This window comes from Mustela putorius, unplaced genomic scaffold, assembly GCF_011764305.1.
Source record: "Mustela putorius furo isolate JIRA1106 unplaced genomic scaffold, ASM1176430v1.1 tig00000174_pilon_pilon_pilon, whole genome shotgun sequence".
Classification (NCBI taxonomy): Eukaryota; Metazoa; Chordata; class Mammalia; order Carnivora; family Mustelidae; genus Mustela; species Mustela putorius.
In genome coordinates this window covers 30,581,048-30,595,328 of record NW_025421304.1, presented here as the reverse complement: position 1 = coordinate 30,595,328, position 14,281 = coordinate 30,581,048, and the positions used below count along the sequence as shown (strand labels likewise).

General features: G+C 40.2%; 1 protein-coding gene across 1 annotated transcript in view; it reads right to left on the bottom strand.

Annotated features, from left to right (window-relative positions):
• Positions 1-614: 614 nt before the first annotated feature.
• The window catches only part of TXNL4B (thioredoxin like 4B), a 34,586-nt gene continuing 20,919 nt past the window's right edge, over positions 615-14,281 (bottom strand). The window contains exon 4 of the mRNA XM_045076253.1: positions 615-762. Within this exon, the coding sequence (XP_044932188.1) occupies positions 630-762 (133 nt within the window). The 3' untranslated portion in view covers positions 615-629. The remainder of the gene's footprint in view (positions 763-14,281) is intronic.

Below are 14,281 nucleotides of genomic sequence, written 5' to 3'. Positions count from 1 at the left end.
CGTGGTCTTTGGCTGCTTCCTGGAGGTGATGCCCCCAGGTCCTGGCAGGGTGGGGTAGGGGTTGGGGGGGGGGGGGAAGGGCATGGGGCTGGGGACTGCTCTGCTCAGAAGAAGCCCCCACTTTGCTGCTACAGGCTTCTTCTGCTTTGACTGTCAATACTTTAGGGTCTTCCCTAAAAAACAGATGTGGAGGGGAGCCTGGGTGGCTCAGTGGGTTAAGGTCTCTGCCCAGGTCATGATCCCAGGGTCCTGGGATCGAGCCCCACGGGCTCTCTGCTCAGCAGGGAGCCTGCTTCCCACCACCCCTCCTTCCCCTCACCTGCCTCTCTGCCTACTTGTGATCTCTGTCTATCAAATAGATGGAGTAAGTCTTTAAAAACAAAAACAAAAACAAAAAACAACAAAAACCCCCCAAAACAACAACAACAACAAAAAACAGATGTGGAGCCTGCAAACCCCCTTTGGGGTTGAGTCTCCTTCACCCTGTTTGCACGGCCTGCGAGTTCGTCTCTGTCTCTGTCCAGGCTCCACTCTCTTTGCCTCAGGCTTCTGATCTCCTTGGCTTTCCAAGAGGCCCTCAGTCTAGACTTACTGGAGGCGCGAACGCAGTGCTGTCCTCAGCTCTCCGTTCAGCCTGCGGTTCTGCATTGAAATCCTGTCCACAGCCCGCACTTCCTGGGGCTTGCTGGTGGGGTCCTTGCTCCAGTTCCAGTCTGCTGTCTCCATAAATGGGTGTGCCCACTTAGCCCGGGCTGGGAATTTCTGGAGGTGCATACACAAGGGGATTATTACGATTATAATAATGTTAAAAAAAGAAACAACGAGCCCCAAATGGAGTCACATCCCCATCCCCCGCAACAGCAAACCAAGACTTAACTACAGTTTCAACATTTTCCGGGAATGTGACCTTTTAAAAGTCAGTCTGGAATTTCCTGGTCAGCACTGGCGAGATCACCTGCGTGATAAAAACCCTGCTTGTTCCTTCCCCCCTTAAAGAAGACGTCCTGGCCAGAAACAAACCCCCCCCTTCTTAGCCTTTCCTTGTTTCTTTGTGCAAATAACTTCCTTGCTCTCCCTTCTCCTATAAAAGCCTCGTTTTGTACAACTCCTCAGAGCATGGTTTTCTGCTTGCTAGATGGGATGCTGCCTGATTCATGAATCACATAAGCTAATTTGATCCTCAAATTTACTTGGATGAACTGTGCTCTTGGACAATATCCTCACACCTTTGACCTCTGACCAATTTCATACTGGCAGATGATATTTGAAGTTTTGACGGACTCCGTGGGTTTACCAGCTCTGCTTGGCTGTCTTACTGATAGGAAGCTGGTTTGAGGATGATGTTTGATGTAAAATCTTGAAACTTAGCAGTTCCTCATTTATAAAGTGTCAGGATCGATGCTTTTTGGCGGGGGGCGGAGGGGGTTGATGCTACTTTTGAGAACCTTTTTAAAAAGCTCAGGACATCAGTATGTACGCCTGTCAGTGACGCAATTTTCAGAGGAGAATTGGTGGCACGAAGGAAGCAATGTCCATGTTCCAGGCGCAGTGGGATCTCATCGTTCCTGGGCCCTGGTGGCTGAGGGGAAGTGAGATAACCGAGATAAGCGAGAAAGAGGAGGGATGGTGGGAACATGTTTGTTTAATTTTCTTATCAAGACAAACTGAAATTTTGAACATGTGCTGTTCCGAATTCAGCACTCACTAAGGTCATGTACACTCCCGGGAGAACGTGGTGGTTCTCATTCCGTGGCGGCTCATGGCACTTGGGTCCACAGGATTCCATCAATTCGGAAATGTTGATTATTTTGCCGTTTTTAACATCTCTGAAATTGACATGCATCTTAAATTGATGGCATCTTAAGCATTTTGTCCAAGTTTAATTGGCAGGGTTTCCTCCGGCTTATAATTCATAGCATATTAAATGTGATGAAATGTGGCTGTGGTTCCCGGTGTGGGGCGGTCGAGGGCAATGGTCAAGAATTCTTGAGATGTTTTATGGCACAAAAGCTGCTTTTATGATAGAACAGGGACAGGACCAGTGGGCAGAAAGAGCTGCACTTAGCGACTGTGAGGAGTGACTGATGATGTATTTCAAGTTTGTGGAGGAAGGGTGGGTAGAGATAAGGTAAGTTTCTAAGGAATTTCTGTATGGGGTGAGGGCGTGTCCACAGAGCTTTGGAAGTCTGGCTTTTGTCCAGATAATGTCGCTTTTAGTCTGTAGTGATGAAGGCAGCATGAGTTCCTTGAACAGTGTCAGGCTCGGCACATCTCATGTGTTTATCAGCGGCTTGCAAGTTGTAAGGAGATTGAATTTTACCTACACTTCTCTTGTCTTTGTTCTCCTCACCAGTTTCTCCACTTTGGCTATCTTTGGAAAAAAAAAAAAAATCCTAATGACTGGTGCACACCAGCATGCATTTTTACATAATAGGGATGGGGTTTGACCTGGGCATCAGGATTTTTCAGAAACTCCCAAGAGATTTTAAAGTACAGCAAGGTTTGAGAACTGTTAGTGTACAGTATATCTGCCTTATTCAAGCCTTTTCCCAACTCCTAGGTTTCACGGACAGCATCCTCACAGATTCCACTTATAGTATATGGTGCACTCCTCTGTCTCAATTCATGATGTCCTTCTAACTCCATCCACTAATCATTATTTTCTTACTAGAATGTCAGCTCCAGAAGGGCAGGAATTTTGTTTGATTTTCTCTCTTACATCCTCAGCACCTAAAACACCTAGACACATTGTAGATGTTTGATAAAGATTTAATGAATGAATGAACAGTTCTTCTTTTATATTCAGTGCCCTGATAAACTCGTTTCTCACACAATTTCCAATAAATGTGGTATTATATTTAGATGACTTCCCAATCTGGTCATGTTTCCAGTGGTCATCTTTTAGGCCTCAATTTCACATAAAATTCATTTTAAAACTTGAGCTCCGTGTTGTTTCTTCCCACCCAAGCCCTAGCATCCCAGTCCCAGCCAGTCCATATGTATCCATCAGTTTCTTCCCTGAGTCTCAAGTTTAACATCTTGAGTCATTTTCTTTTCTTCTTTTTTTAAAAAAAATATTTTATTTATTTCTTTGACAGGCAGAGATCACAAGTAGGCAGAGAGGCAGGTGAGGGGTGGGGTGGGTAGGGGGAAGCAGGCTCCCCGCTGAGCAGAGAGCCTGATGCAGGGCTTGATCCCAGGACCCTGAGATCATGACCTGAGCTGGAGGCAGAGGTTAACCCACTGAGCCACGCGGGCACCCCCTGAGTCATTTTCAAGCCTTGTCTTCCCCATATTTAATTACTGAGTTTTGCAATTTGCTTCTCTGAAAATTCTCTTGAATTTGTCCCTTTGTTTAAATTTCCACAACACTGAATTTGTCTTCTTTCTTTCTTTCTTTCTTTCTTTGATAGACAGAGATCACAAATAGGCAGAGAGGCAGGCAGAGAGAGAGAGGGGGAAGCAGGCTCCCCGCTGAACAGAGAGCCTGATGTGGGGCTCGATCCCAGGACCCTGAGATCATGACCTGAGCTGAAGGCAGGGGCTTAAACCACTGAGCCACCCAGGCGCCCCCTGAATTTGTCTTCTTAGCTTCTCTTTATTCACATTTCAAATGGCCTCACATCTACCTGCCAGCAACTGTTTTAATTAAATGCTTATGAGGATTATAATATACAGATGTAAAATATATGATAAAAATAACATAAAGGATGGGAGAAGATAAAGAGAATTAAATTGTTCTAAAGTTCTTATATTGTTTGGGAAGTGGCAAAGGCACTAACTTAAAGTAGATTATAATTAAAGGATGCAAATCTTGAAATCTTTGGGATAACCATGAGAAAAATAATACAAGAATATATAACAAAATAGTAGGGAGGAAAAAATGTAAAAACTGAGTAATATAAAAAAGGCAGGAAACAAGAAACAAAAGATTATGGGTTAAATATAAAACAAATAGTATAATGGTAGACTTGAAACCAGCTCTATTAGGAATTATGTTAAATATAAATAAACTAATAAAGATTCCAATTAAAAGGCAAAGATCATCAGAATTGATAAAAAAAAATATATATATCAGTATGGAAAGGAACACTCCTAAGTCAAGAAGCCTGCTGTCTATGTTTTCTTCTAGGAGTTTTACTGTTTCAGGTCTTACACATTCAAGTGTTTAATCCATTTTGAGTTAATTGGTGTATATGGTATAAGAAAATGGTCCAGTTTCATTCTTTTGTGTTTAGCTTGCAGTTTCCCCAATGCTATTTATTGAAGAGACTGTCTTCATACAAGACAGTATATTCTTGCCTCCTTTGTTGTATATTTTCTAACTGTATATGCATGGGTTTATTTCTGGGCTATCTAATTTGTTTCACCGATCTATGTGTCTGTTTTTATGATAGTACCAAACTGTTTTGATTACTACAGCTTTGTAGTACAGTTTGAAATTAGGGACCATGATACTTCCAGCTTTGTTCGTCTTAAGATGATTTTGTCTTTTAGGGGTCTTTTGAGGTTCCATGCAAATTTTAGAATTATTTGTTGTAGTTCTGTGAAAAATGCCATTGGAATTTTGAAATGTATTGCATTCAATCTGTAGATCATTTGGGTACTATGGACATTTTAACAATATTAATTCTTCCAGTCCATGAATATGGAATATCTTTCTATTTATTTGTGTCTTCTTCAATTTCTTTCAACAATATATTTTAAAGAAATTTTATTTACTTGAAAGAGAGAGAGAGAGAGAGCATAAGCACAAAGGGAGAGGGAGAAGCAGACCCCTGCTGAGCAGGGAGACTGATGTGGGGCTTGATCCCAGGATGCTGCAATCATGACCTGAGGAGAAGACAGATGCCTAACCAAACTGAGTCACCCAGGCACCCCCATCAATGTCTTTTTATAAAAAAGGTTTCCCTTCCTTCCCTCTCTTTTTTGACTATAGGTGATGATGCACAACGTTACATTAGTTTCAGGTGTACAATATAGAGATTTGACAAGTTTATATATTATGCTATGTTCATCACAATTATAGCTACCATCTGTCATCACACATCACAATTGTAATATCATTGACTATACTCCTTTATGCTGTGCTTTTTATATCTGTGACTTATTCATTCTATAACTGGAAGCCTATATCTCCCACACCCCTTCACCCATTTTCCCATTCCCCCATACCTCTCCTCTGGCAACCATTAGCTTTTTCTCTGTATTTGTAGGTCTGATTCTGCTTTTTGTTTATTCCTTTTTTCTTAGAGCCACATGACTGAAGTCATATGATATTTGTCTTTTTCCCTCTGACTTATTTCACTTAGCATAATACCCTCTAGATATTTCCATGTTGTCTCAAATAGCATGGTCTCATCCTTTTTATGGTTGCATAATATTCCCTTGCATATAAATACACCACAACTTCCTTATCCATTTGTCTATCAATGGACACTTAGGTTGCTTTCATATCTTGGCTATTGTAAACAATGCTATATGGGGTGCATATATCTTTTCAAATTCATTCTTTTCTGTTTTAGGGGTAAATACCCAATAGTAGAATTATTAGATCAAATGTTATTTCTATTTTTAATACCTCCATACCCTTTCCATAGAGGCTATATCAGTTTACATTCCCATGAATACTGTATAAGTGCTCCTTTTTTTCCCACATCTTCATCAACACTTGTTTTTTCTTATAATTTTGATTTTAGCTATTCTGACAGGTATAACATGTCTTCTTTCATTTCTTATTTTATTTATTTCAGCCATCTTTTTTTTTTTCTTGGTCTTGGTCTTCTAGTTAAAGGTTTGTTGATTTTCTTTTTGAAGAACCATCTCTTAGTTTCATTGATCTTTTTTTTTTTAGACTTTTTGGTCTCTATTTCGTTTATTTCTGTGCTGGTGTATTATTTCCTTCCTTCTACTAACCTTGGGCTTCATTAAGTTTTTTTAGTCACTTTGGGTGTAACGTTAAATTGTTTATTTGAGATTTCTTTTATTTCTTGAGGTAGACCTGTATTGGTGTGAACTTCCCTCTTAGAACTGCTTTGCTGCTCCTCATAGATCGGCCAAAAAGATGATCTATCAAGGAGAATGTTCTGTGTGCACTTGAGAAGAATGTGTATTCTGCTGTTCTTTTTTTCTTTTAAAGTGATCTCTATGTCCAATGTGGGGATAAAATTCATGGCCCCAAGATCAAGACTCACATGCTCTCCTGACTGAGGACCCCGGGAACCTCTATTCTGCTGCTTTTGGATGGACTATTCTGTATACATCTTTACATCATTTGAGGCTGATGTTTCCTTATTGATTTTCTGTCTGGGTGATCAATCCATTGACATAAGTGGGGTGTTAAAATCCCTTCTGTTATGACTGCTGTCAGTTTCTCCCTTTAGGTCTGTTAATGTTGGCTTTACATATTTTGGTGCTCCTATATTGGGTGCATATGAGTTTATATGTGTTATATTTTCTTATAGTATTGTCCCCTTCATCATTATATAGTGCTCCTCTTTGTTTTCCATTAGTCTTTGTTTTAAATTCTATTTTGTCTGATAACAAGTATAGCTGCATCAGCTTTCCTTTTGTTGTCATTGCATGGGGTATTTTTCCATCCCCCCACTTTCAATTTTTGCATGTCTTTACTTCTGAAGTGAGTCTCTTCTAAGTAGTATATAGATATGTCTTTTTTTTAATCCTTTCATACACTTCATATCTTTTGATTGGAGCATTTAGTTCATTTACATTTAAAGTAATTATGGATAGATATGTATTTATTGCCATTTTGGTAATTGTTTTCCCGCTCTTTTTGTAGTTCCTCTCTTCTCTTATAGTTTGATGATCTTCTTTTAGTGTTGTGTTTAGATTCCTTTCTCATTTTCTTTTGTGTATTTACTTTGTGGATACTGTGAGATTCACATATCTTATCCTATGTTTATAACAGTCTATTTTAAGTTAATAGCTACTTAAATTTGAACACATCCCAAAGCTCTACATTTTTACTCCCCCTGATGTTTTATGTTTTTTTTTTTTAATTTATTTATTTGTCAGAGAGAGAGGGAGAGAGAGCGAGCACAGGCAGACAGAATGGCAGGCAGAGGCATAGGGAGAAGCAGGCTCCCTGCCGAGCAAGGAGCGCGATGTGGGACTCGATCCCAGGATGCTAGGATCATGACCTGAGCCGAAGGCAGCTGCCTAACCAACTGAGCCACCCAGGCGTCCCATGTTTTATGTTTTTAATGTCACTTTTTATATTTTAATTTTATGTATCCCTTAACTAATTATTGTTTCAGTTAATTTTACTATTTTTGTCTTTCAACTTTCTTAATAACTTTACAGGTGATTAATCCAACCATTACTATATAGTTACTTTTTCCAGTGAGATTTTTACTTTCATATGTTTTTTTTCTTACTAGTTAGTGCCATTTCTTTTCAGCTTAAATAAATCCCGTTAATATTTTGTGAAAGGCTGGTTTAGTGGTAACAAACTCTTTGAGCTCTTGTTTGTCTGGAAAACTTCTCTCTCATTCAAATATGAATGATAATCTTGCTGGATAGAGTATTCGTTGGAAGCTTTTTCCTTTCAGCACTTTGAATATGTCATGCCACTCCCTTTTGGCTTGAAAAATTTCTGCTGAGGAATCTGCTGATAGCTTTATGGGGTTTCCCTTGTATATAACAATTTGTTTTTCTCTTGCTGCTTTTAAGAGTTTCTCTTTAACCATTTTTTTTTTTAAGATTTTATTTGTTTATTTGACACAGAAGGAGAGGTCACAAGTAGGCAGAGAGGCAGGCAGAGAGAGATGGGAAAGCAGCCTCCTCGCCGAGCAGAAAACCCAATGCGGGGCTCGATCCCAGGACTCTGAGATCATGACCAAAGCTGAAGGCAGAGGACCAACCCACTGAGCCACCCAGGCACCCCTAATTTTAACTTTTAACATTTTAATTATAATGTGTCTTTGTGTAGTTCTCCTTGGGGTCATCATTTTTGGAACTCTGTGGACTCCTGGACCCAGACTCTTTCCCTCTCTAAATTAGGGAAATTTTTAGTTATTACATCTTCAAAGAAGTTTTCTGACACTTTCTCTCATTCCTCTCCTTCTGGGACCCCTGTAATGCAAATGGTATTTTGCTTGATGTTGCCCCATTGGTCACTTAACTTACATTTGTTTTTTAAATTATATTTTCTTTTTGCTACCCTGTCTGGGTGAGTTTCATGCTTTATCTTCCAGGTTGCTGATTCATTCTTTTGCTTTATCCAGTCTGCTGTTGAACCCCTCTAATGTATTTTTCATTCAGTTTTGTATTCTTCAGCTCTGTGACTTCTACATGGTACTCTTATGTTTTCTTTTTCTTTTCTTTTTTTTCTCTCCTTCTTCTTCCTTTTCTTCTTCTTTCTCTTCTTCTTTGGTACTTCCAAAGTTTTCATTTTCTATCTGAGCTTGGTAAGTTTCTTTATGATCATTACTTTGAATTCCTCATCAGGTAGATTACTTATCTATCTACCATTAAGGTCTTTTTCTGAGGTTTCATCTTACTCTATCGTTTGGAACACATTTCTCTTCTTCCTCATTTTGCTTGATTCTTTGTGTTTGTGTGTATGTATTTGGCAAAACATCTACCTCTTTGTCTTGGAGGAGTGACCTTGTTTAGGTGATTATCCTTCTCATTCAACCTTGCCCTAAATCTTGGTTTTCTCATAAATCTTTGTCTAAACTGCCTGATTTAGTATTCATATGACCCCATTGTAGAAGGTGTGCCAAGACTTGTCAGAGACCCAAGAGGAGGAATTTCACTTAGTACCTAGTTTCAGGTTGATTGGTAGCCAGATCCTAAGGAAGCAGTTTTTTTTTTTTAAGATTTTATTTATTTATTTGAGAGAGAGACAGTGAGAGAGAGCATGAGCGAGGAGATCAGAGGGAGAAGCAGACTCCCCATGGAGCTGGGAGCCCGATGTGGGACTCGATCCCGGGACTCCAGGATCATGACCTGAGCCGAAGGCAGTCGTCCAACCAACTGAGCCACCCAGGTGCCCAGGAAGCAGTTTTTAAATCATTCATATATACACAGTCCAGTGGGGTTGCAATTGTAATCTCTGCTGCCTTCTTGACCAGGAGATCTGGAGGTGTCCTCTGGGTGACAATTGCAAAAATCAGGGCTCCAGATGAGTGTATTAGCTTTCTGGAAGTCTTGCTGAACTGTAGCAAGGCCACGGGGGTACAGAAGGATGGTGTCTCCCTGCTTACATTCCCTGGGAGTGCTTCTTTAGCCTCTAGATTCATGGGAAACTTGATGCAGGTCCCTCAAGCTGAAGTTCTAGGTTGAGGAAATAGACTTCTTTACAGGAAGACTGGGATTATGTTCCAGTATGCCATCTGAGCAGTTCTCTGGGGGTTGTGGTCTGCCAAGAACTGTTTTTCTGATTGTTACAGTCCCATTGAGCTCTGGAACACAAGTCCTCTTGGCCACCAGAGCCAGGCAATCAGGGGTGTCCCTGTGTGGGCTGAATGTGCCTGTTGGCTTTGGCAAGGCTGCTGGAGAGTGTTGGGGCTGGGGCACACTAGTAGCTTCAGAGAGGCAGCACTAAAATATCTTGACTTTGCTCACCCATGGGCTTTAGCAATGCAGTAGGATAGTGCCTTGTCTTTGCACAGATCCTGGCTTTAGACTGAAAGCAGGAGAATGCCATGACCTCTTGCACTTGCCAGCTTAAGCCAGGGGCAGCAGAGTATCACAACCACCTGTTTGAAGACTTTAGCTTAGATGGAGTGGGAGGTGCTGCCTCTGAGCTCATCTGCCTATGCTAGTAGACCATGTGGAGAGAGTGCAAACAATGGTGTCCTCCACTACCTCCATCTCCAGAGAGCATTTCACCTGTCCCCTGCCCCTGCAGGCAATGTCCCCAGATCAGCAAATAAATTTCCCTCACGTATGGTGTAGGTGCTTTTCAAACTGCTGTTTTTTTGCTGGGTCTTTGCTGCTCTTTTCTGTGTGAGAGAGACTTCCAAGAGGGGAATCTCAATTTTCTAAAGCACTTTGGGACCTCCAGATGTCAGCCCCATGGGTTTTCCCAGTCCTACATTCTAGGTCTTGTATTTCTAGAGCAGATATCAGAGGCTGGAGTGTATGATATAGAGCATCAACCCCTTGCTCCTCTGAGAGAATTATCTGCCTGGTGCAGTCCCTACCTATTGTGTTTGTGGGCTGGGGGTGGGCTTTTTTGGTGAGACTGTGTCTCTGCCTCTCTTACCCATCTTGATGTGGTCCTTTTAATCTTTTGTTTTGGAGAGCAGTTTACTTAGTTTTCAAAGGGAAATTATCCATATGTAGCTGTAGATTTGGTATGTCTGTGGGAGAATGTGAGTTCAGGATCTTCCTGTGCCACCACCTTGGATCCTCCCCATTCTGCCCCCTCCAATTTAAAGCCCTTCAATAAGAGAACCAGAAGCCTATATGGCATCATTGGAAAATTCCTCCCAACAATTAAGAAAAATAATATCAATCTTGGGGCACCTGGGTGGTTCAGTGGGTTAAAGCCTCTACCTTCTACTCAGGTCATGATCTCAGGGTCCTGGGATCGAGCCCCGTATCGGGCTCTCTGCTCAAGCAGGGAGCCTTCTTCTTCCTCTCTCTCTCTCTCTGCCTGCCTCTCTGCCTACTTGTGATCTCTCTCTGTCAAATATATAAATAAATAAATCTTAAAAAAGATAATATCAATCTTACACAAACACTTTCATGTAATAGAAACATAGGGAACACTCCCCATCTTGCATTAAGAGATCAACATCAGCTTAATAATAAATCCTGATAAGGATATTACAAGAAAGGAAAATTATAGACCAATATTTCTTATGAAGTCAGATGGAAAAATCCTAAAAAATAATCAACAAATCAAACCCAGCAATATTTGAAAATTATACTACATCATGAGAAATTGAAGTTTATTCCAGAAGTGCAAGGTTGGTTTAGCATTCAAAAATGGAGCAATGCAATTCATTACATTAACAAAATAGATAATCTGAATGAATAAAGAAAAATATCTGACACCTCTTTATGTTTTAAAAAGACTCCACGAACTAGGAATAGAAAGGAACTTCCTTATGGGCACCTGCAGGGCTCAGTTGGTTAGGTCTGCCTGTGGGGTCTGGTCATGATTTCAGGGTGGTCCTGGGATTGAGCCCCACATCGGGCTCCCTGCTCAGCAGGGAGCCTGCTTCTCCCTCTCCCCTCCTCTCCCTCCTCGTGGTCTCTCTCGCTCAAATAAATAAAATCTTTTTTTTTTCAAAATGGAACTTCCTTAATCTGATAAAGAATATCTACAAAAACAAACAAAAAACAACAAACGAAACAAAAAAGCACTTAACAGTGAAATTTTGAATGTCTTTTCCCTCCCTGAGTTTTGGAGTCAACAAGAATGCCTGTTCCCCATTTCTATTTAACACTGTAACAAAAATCCTAGTTTGTGCAATAAGGCAAGAAAAAGAAATAAAAGGTATAAACATCAGAAAAGATGAGGTATAAGAGCCATTATTTGCAGATGACATGACTGTGTACCTAAAAAATTTAGATTAATGAAATTATTAGATTTAATTAGTGCATCTACCAAGTTGCTAGATATAATTTCAATATACAAAAATCAAGTGTACTTTTCTATGTTCATTATAAACAATTAAGAAATTAGATGAAAATATCATTTATAATAGCCATATGAATTGAACACTTAGGAGTAAAGCTAATGAAAGAGGTACAAGACATCTACCCTAAAATGTACAAGGCATCGAAATTAGTGACAACTTAAATAAATGAGGGCATATACCTTGCTAATGGATTGGAATATTCAATATTGTTAAGATGTCAATTCTCCCCAAGTTGATTTAGAGATTTCATGTACTCTCAATCAAAATCCCAGCAGGACTTTCTGTGAAAATCGAAAGCTGATTTCAGAACTTATATGAGATGCAAAGGACTTAGAATATAGGATAGTCCATAAAGACAATCTTGAGGAAAAAGAATAAAGTTGCAACACTCATAATACTGGAGAGAAAGATTTACAATAAAGTTCCTTATGAAGACAGAGTTGCATTGACTCAGGACAAGATAAATTGGCTAATGGAAGAGAATAAAGAATACAGAATATAGAAAGAGACCAACACATATGGTCGCCTAATTTCTAACAAAGGTGCCACTGTAATTTAGGGGCAAAGGATGATGCTTTACATGGAAAAAGATGAACTTGAACTTTCATCTCACATCATATACAAACATTACTTCCACATGGATTATAGAGCTAAATCAGAAAGGCAAAACAAACTTCTAGAATAAAATTTGGGAGAATTTTCAGGCAAAGAATTCTTAATCAGGACACAAAAACTTACTAACCATAAAATTTAAAAACTAAATAAGCTAGGACTTATTAAAAAAAGAACTTCTATACTTCTGTTCATTTAAAATGCATGTCTTTTGTTTTTTGTTTTTTTAGAGAGAGTGCCTGAGTTGGCATAGGCAGGGTGCAAAGGGAATCCAAAGCAGGTTCCATGTCCATCTTGGAGCCCAATGCAGAGCTCAATCTTTCAACCCCAATACTGACCCAAAATCAAGGGTTGGATGCTTAATTGACTGAGCCATCCAGATGCCCCCCAAAATATTCTGTATCTTGATCTGAGAGTGGATTATGCAGTTATTATACATATATATTCATTGAGCTGAACACTTAAGATTTGATGTTTATAGGAAATGATGCTAGATCAACTGTCTACCCATATGGAATAAAATTAGCCTGGCTTCCTACCTCACTTTCCTGAACTTATGGAAGATATTTATAACAAATTAGAATCATCTTAAAGTCCCAACAATGAGGGAATATTTAAAGTATATAGGAGGGGTGCCTAGATGGCTCAGTTGGTTAAACTCAGACTTGATTTCAGCTTAGGTTATGATCTTAGGGTTGTGAGATCAAGCCCCGCATAGGGCTCTGTGCTGGGCATGGAGCCAGCTTAAGATTCTCTCCTTCCCTCTCCCTCTGCCCCCTGTCCCCACCCACGCTCTCCCTCTCTCTTAAAAAAAAAAAAAAAGAAATAAAGTATATATGACATATTCTTTTTTTAAAAAAGATTTTATTTATTTATTTGACAGAGAGAAATCACAAGTAGATGGAGAGGCAGGCAGAGAGAGAGAGAGGGAAGCAGGCTTCCTGCTGAGCAGAGAGCCCGATGCGGGACTCAATTCCAGGACCCTGAGATCATGACCTGAGCTGAAGGCAGCGGCTTAACCCACTGAGCCACCCAGGCACCCCTATATGACATATTCTTAAGTTAGGAATATGATATGACATTAAAAGTGTTTGCTACAACGTGGAAAATACCTACTACACTGGGTAAAAAAGGCAGACCACAAAAATTCTGTATAAAGAATTATCAAAACTATGTAGCAATATGTACAGTCTGGAAGGAAGCAACACCGAAGTGTTGGTAGTGGTTATTTGTCTTGGGGTGACAAAATAATGGGAAGACTTTTTTCTTATTTGCACTTTTCTGTAGCAAGCAAAATTTCAAGACTTCAATAATGGCAAAATAAACTTTTAACAACTATCTTTTTCCTTCCAAAATCAAAAGTCTGCTCTTCACGTTTCTCTGTCAACTGCTGTCCTGCTTTATTAGTCCTTCAAGCTTTTCTGCTTTCTGCTGTCATCACAAAACGTGTTCACTACTTCCTGCACCCGGCTACACTGCGTCCTCTCAGCTGCCACCTCCTCATCTTGTCCCAGCCAAACTCCCGATTAAGACAGAAGGCCTTTGGGCTGGATACTCGTGGTCGTCCAGTTATTAAAGGATGCCCAAGGAAGAGAGGCTGTGAACCCTCCCAGATTGCCCAACAAAAGGGACAGCTGTAACAGAGTTTAGGTTTTGTTCACAGGCAAATGCAAATTTTCATGCACCTCACGGGTAAGCATTTGTTCTCCAGTGGTGGTGAGAAATGTTTTCTTTCTAGAAGGGGCCCTTGCAGCCCCAAGGGACAATCCTTCCCTCCACTTCATAGGACCACAGAGCTGCAGTCGTGTCACAGCAGATATGCAGGGATGGGAGAAGTTATGGCCACTTACAATAAAGATTCTCAGACTACTCAGACTCATTGGAGCTCATCTCTGGAAGGAGGGGCCTGGGCTTTGCCTCTTAATGTCTGTCAGGTGATTCCCCCACCCCCTTCATTTTTTTAAACATCATTTGATACATAGATACATATTTTAATAAAGTACAATTATAAAATGTACATATAGGAACCTATCACCCAGCCCAAAGCT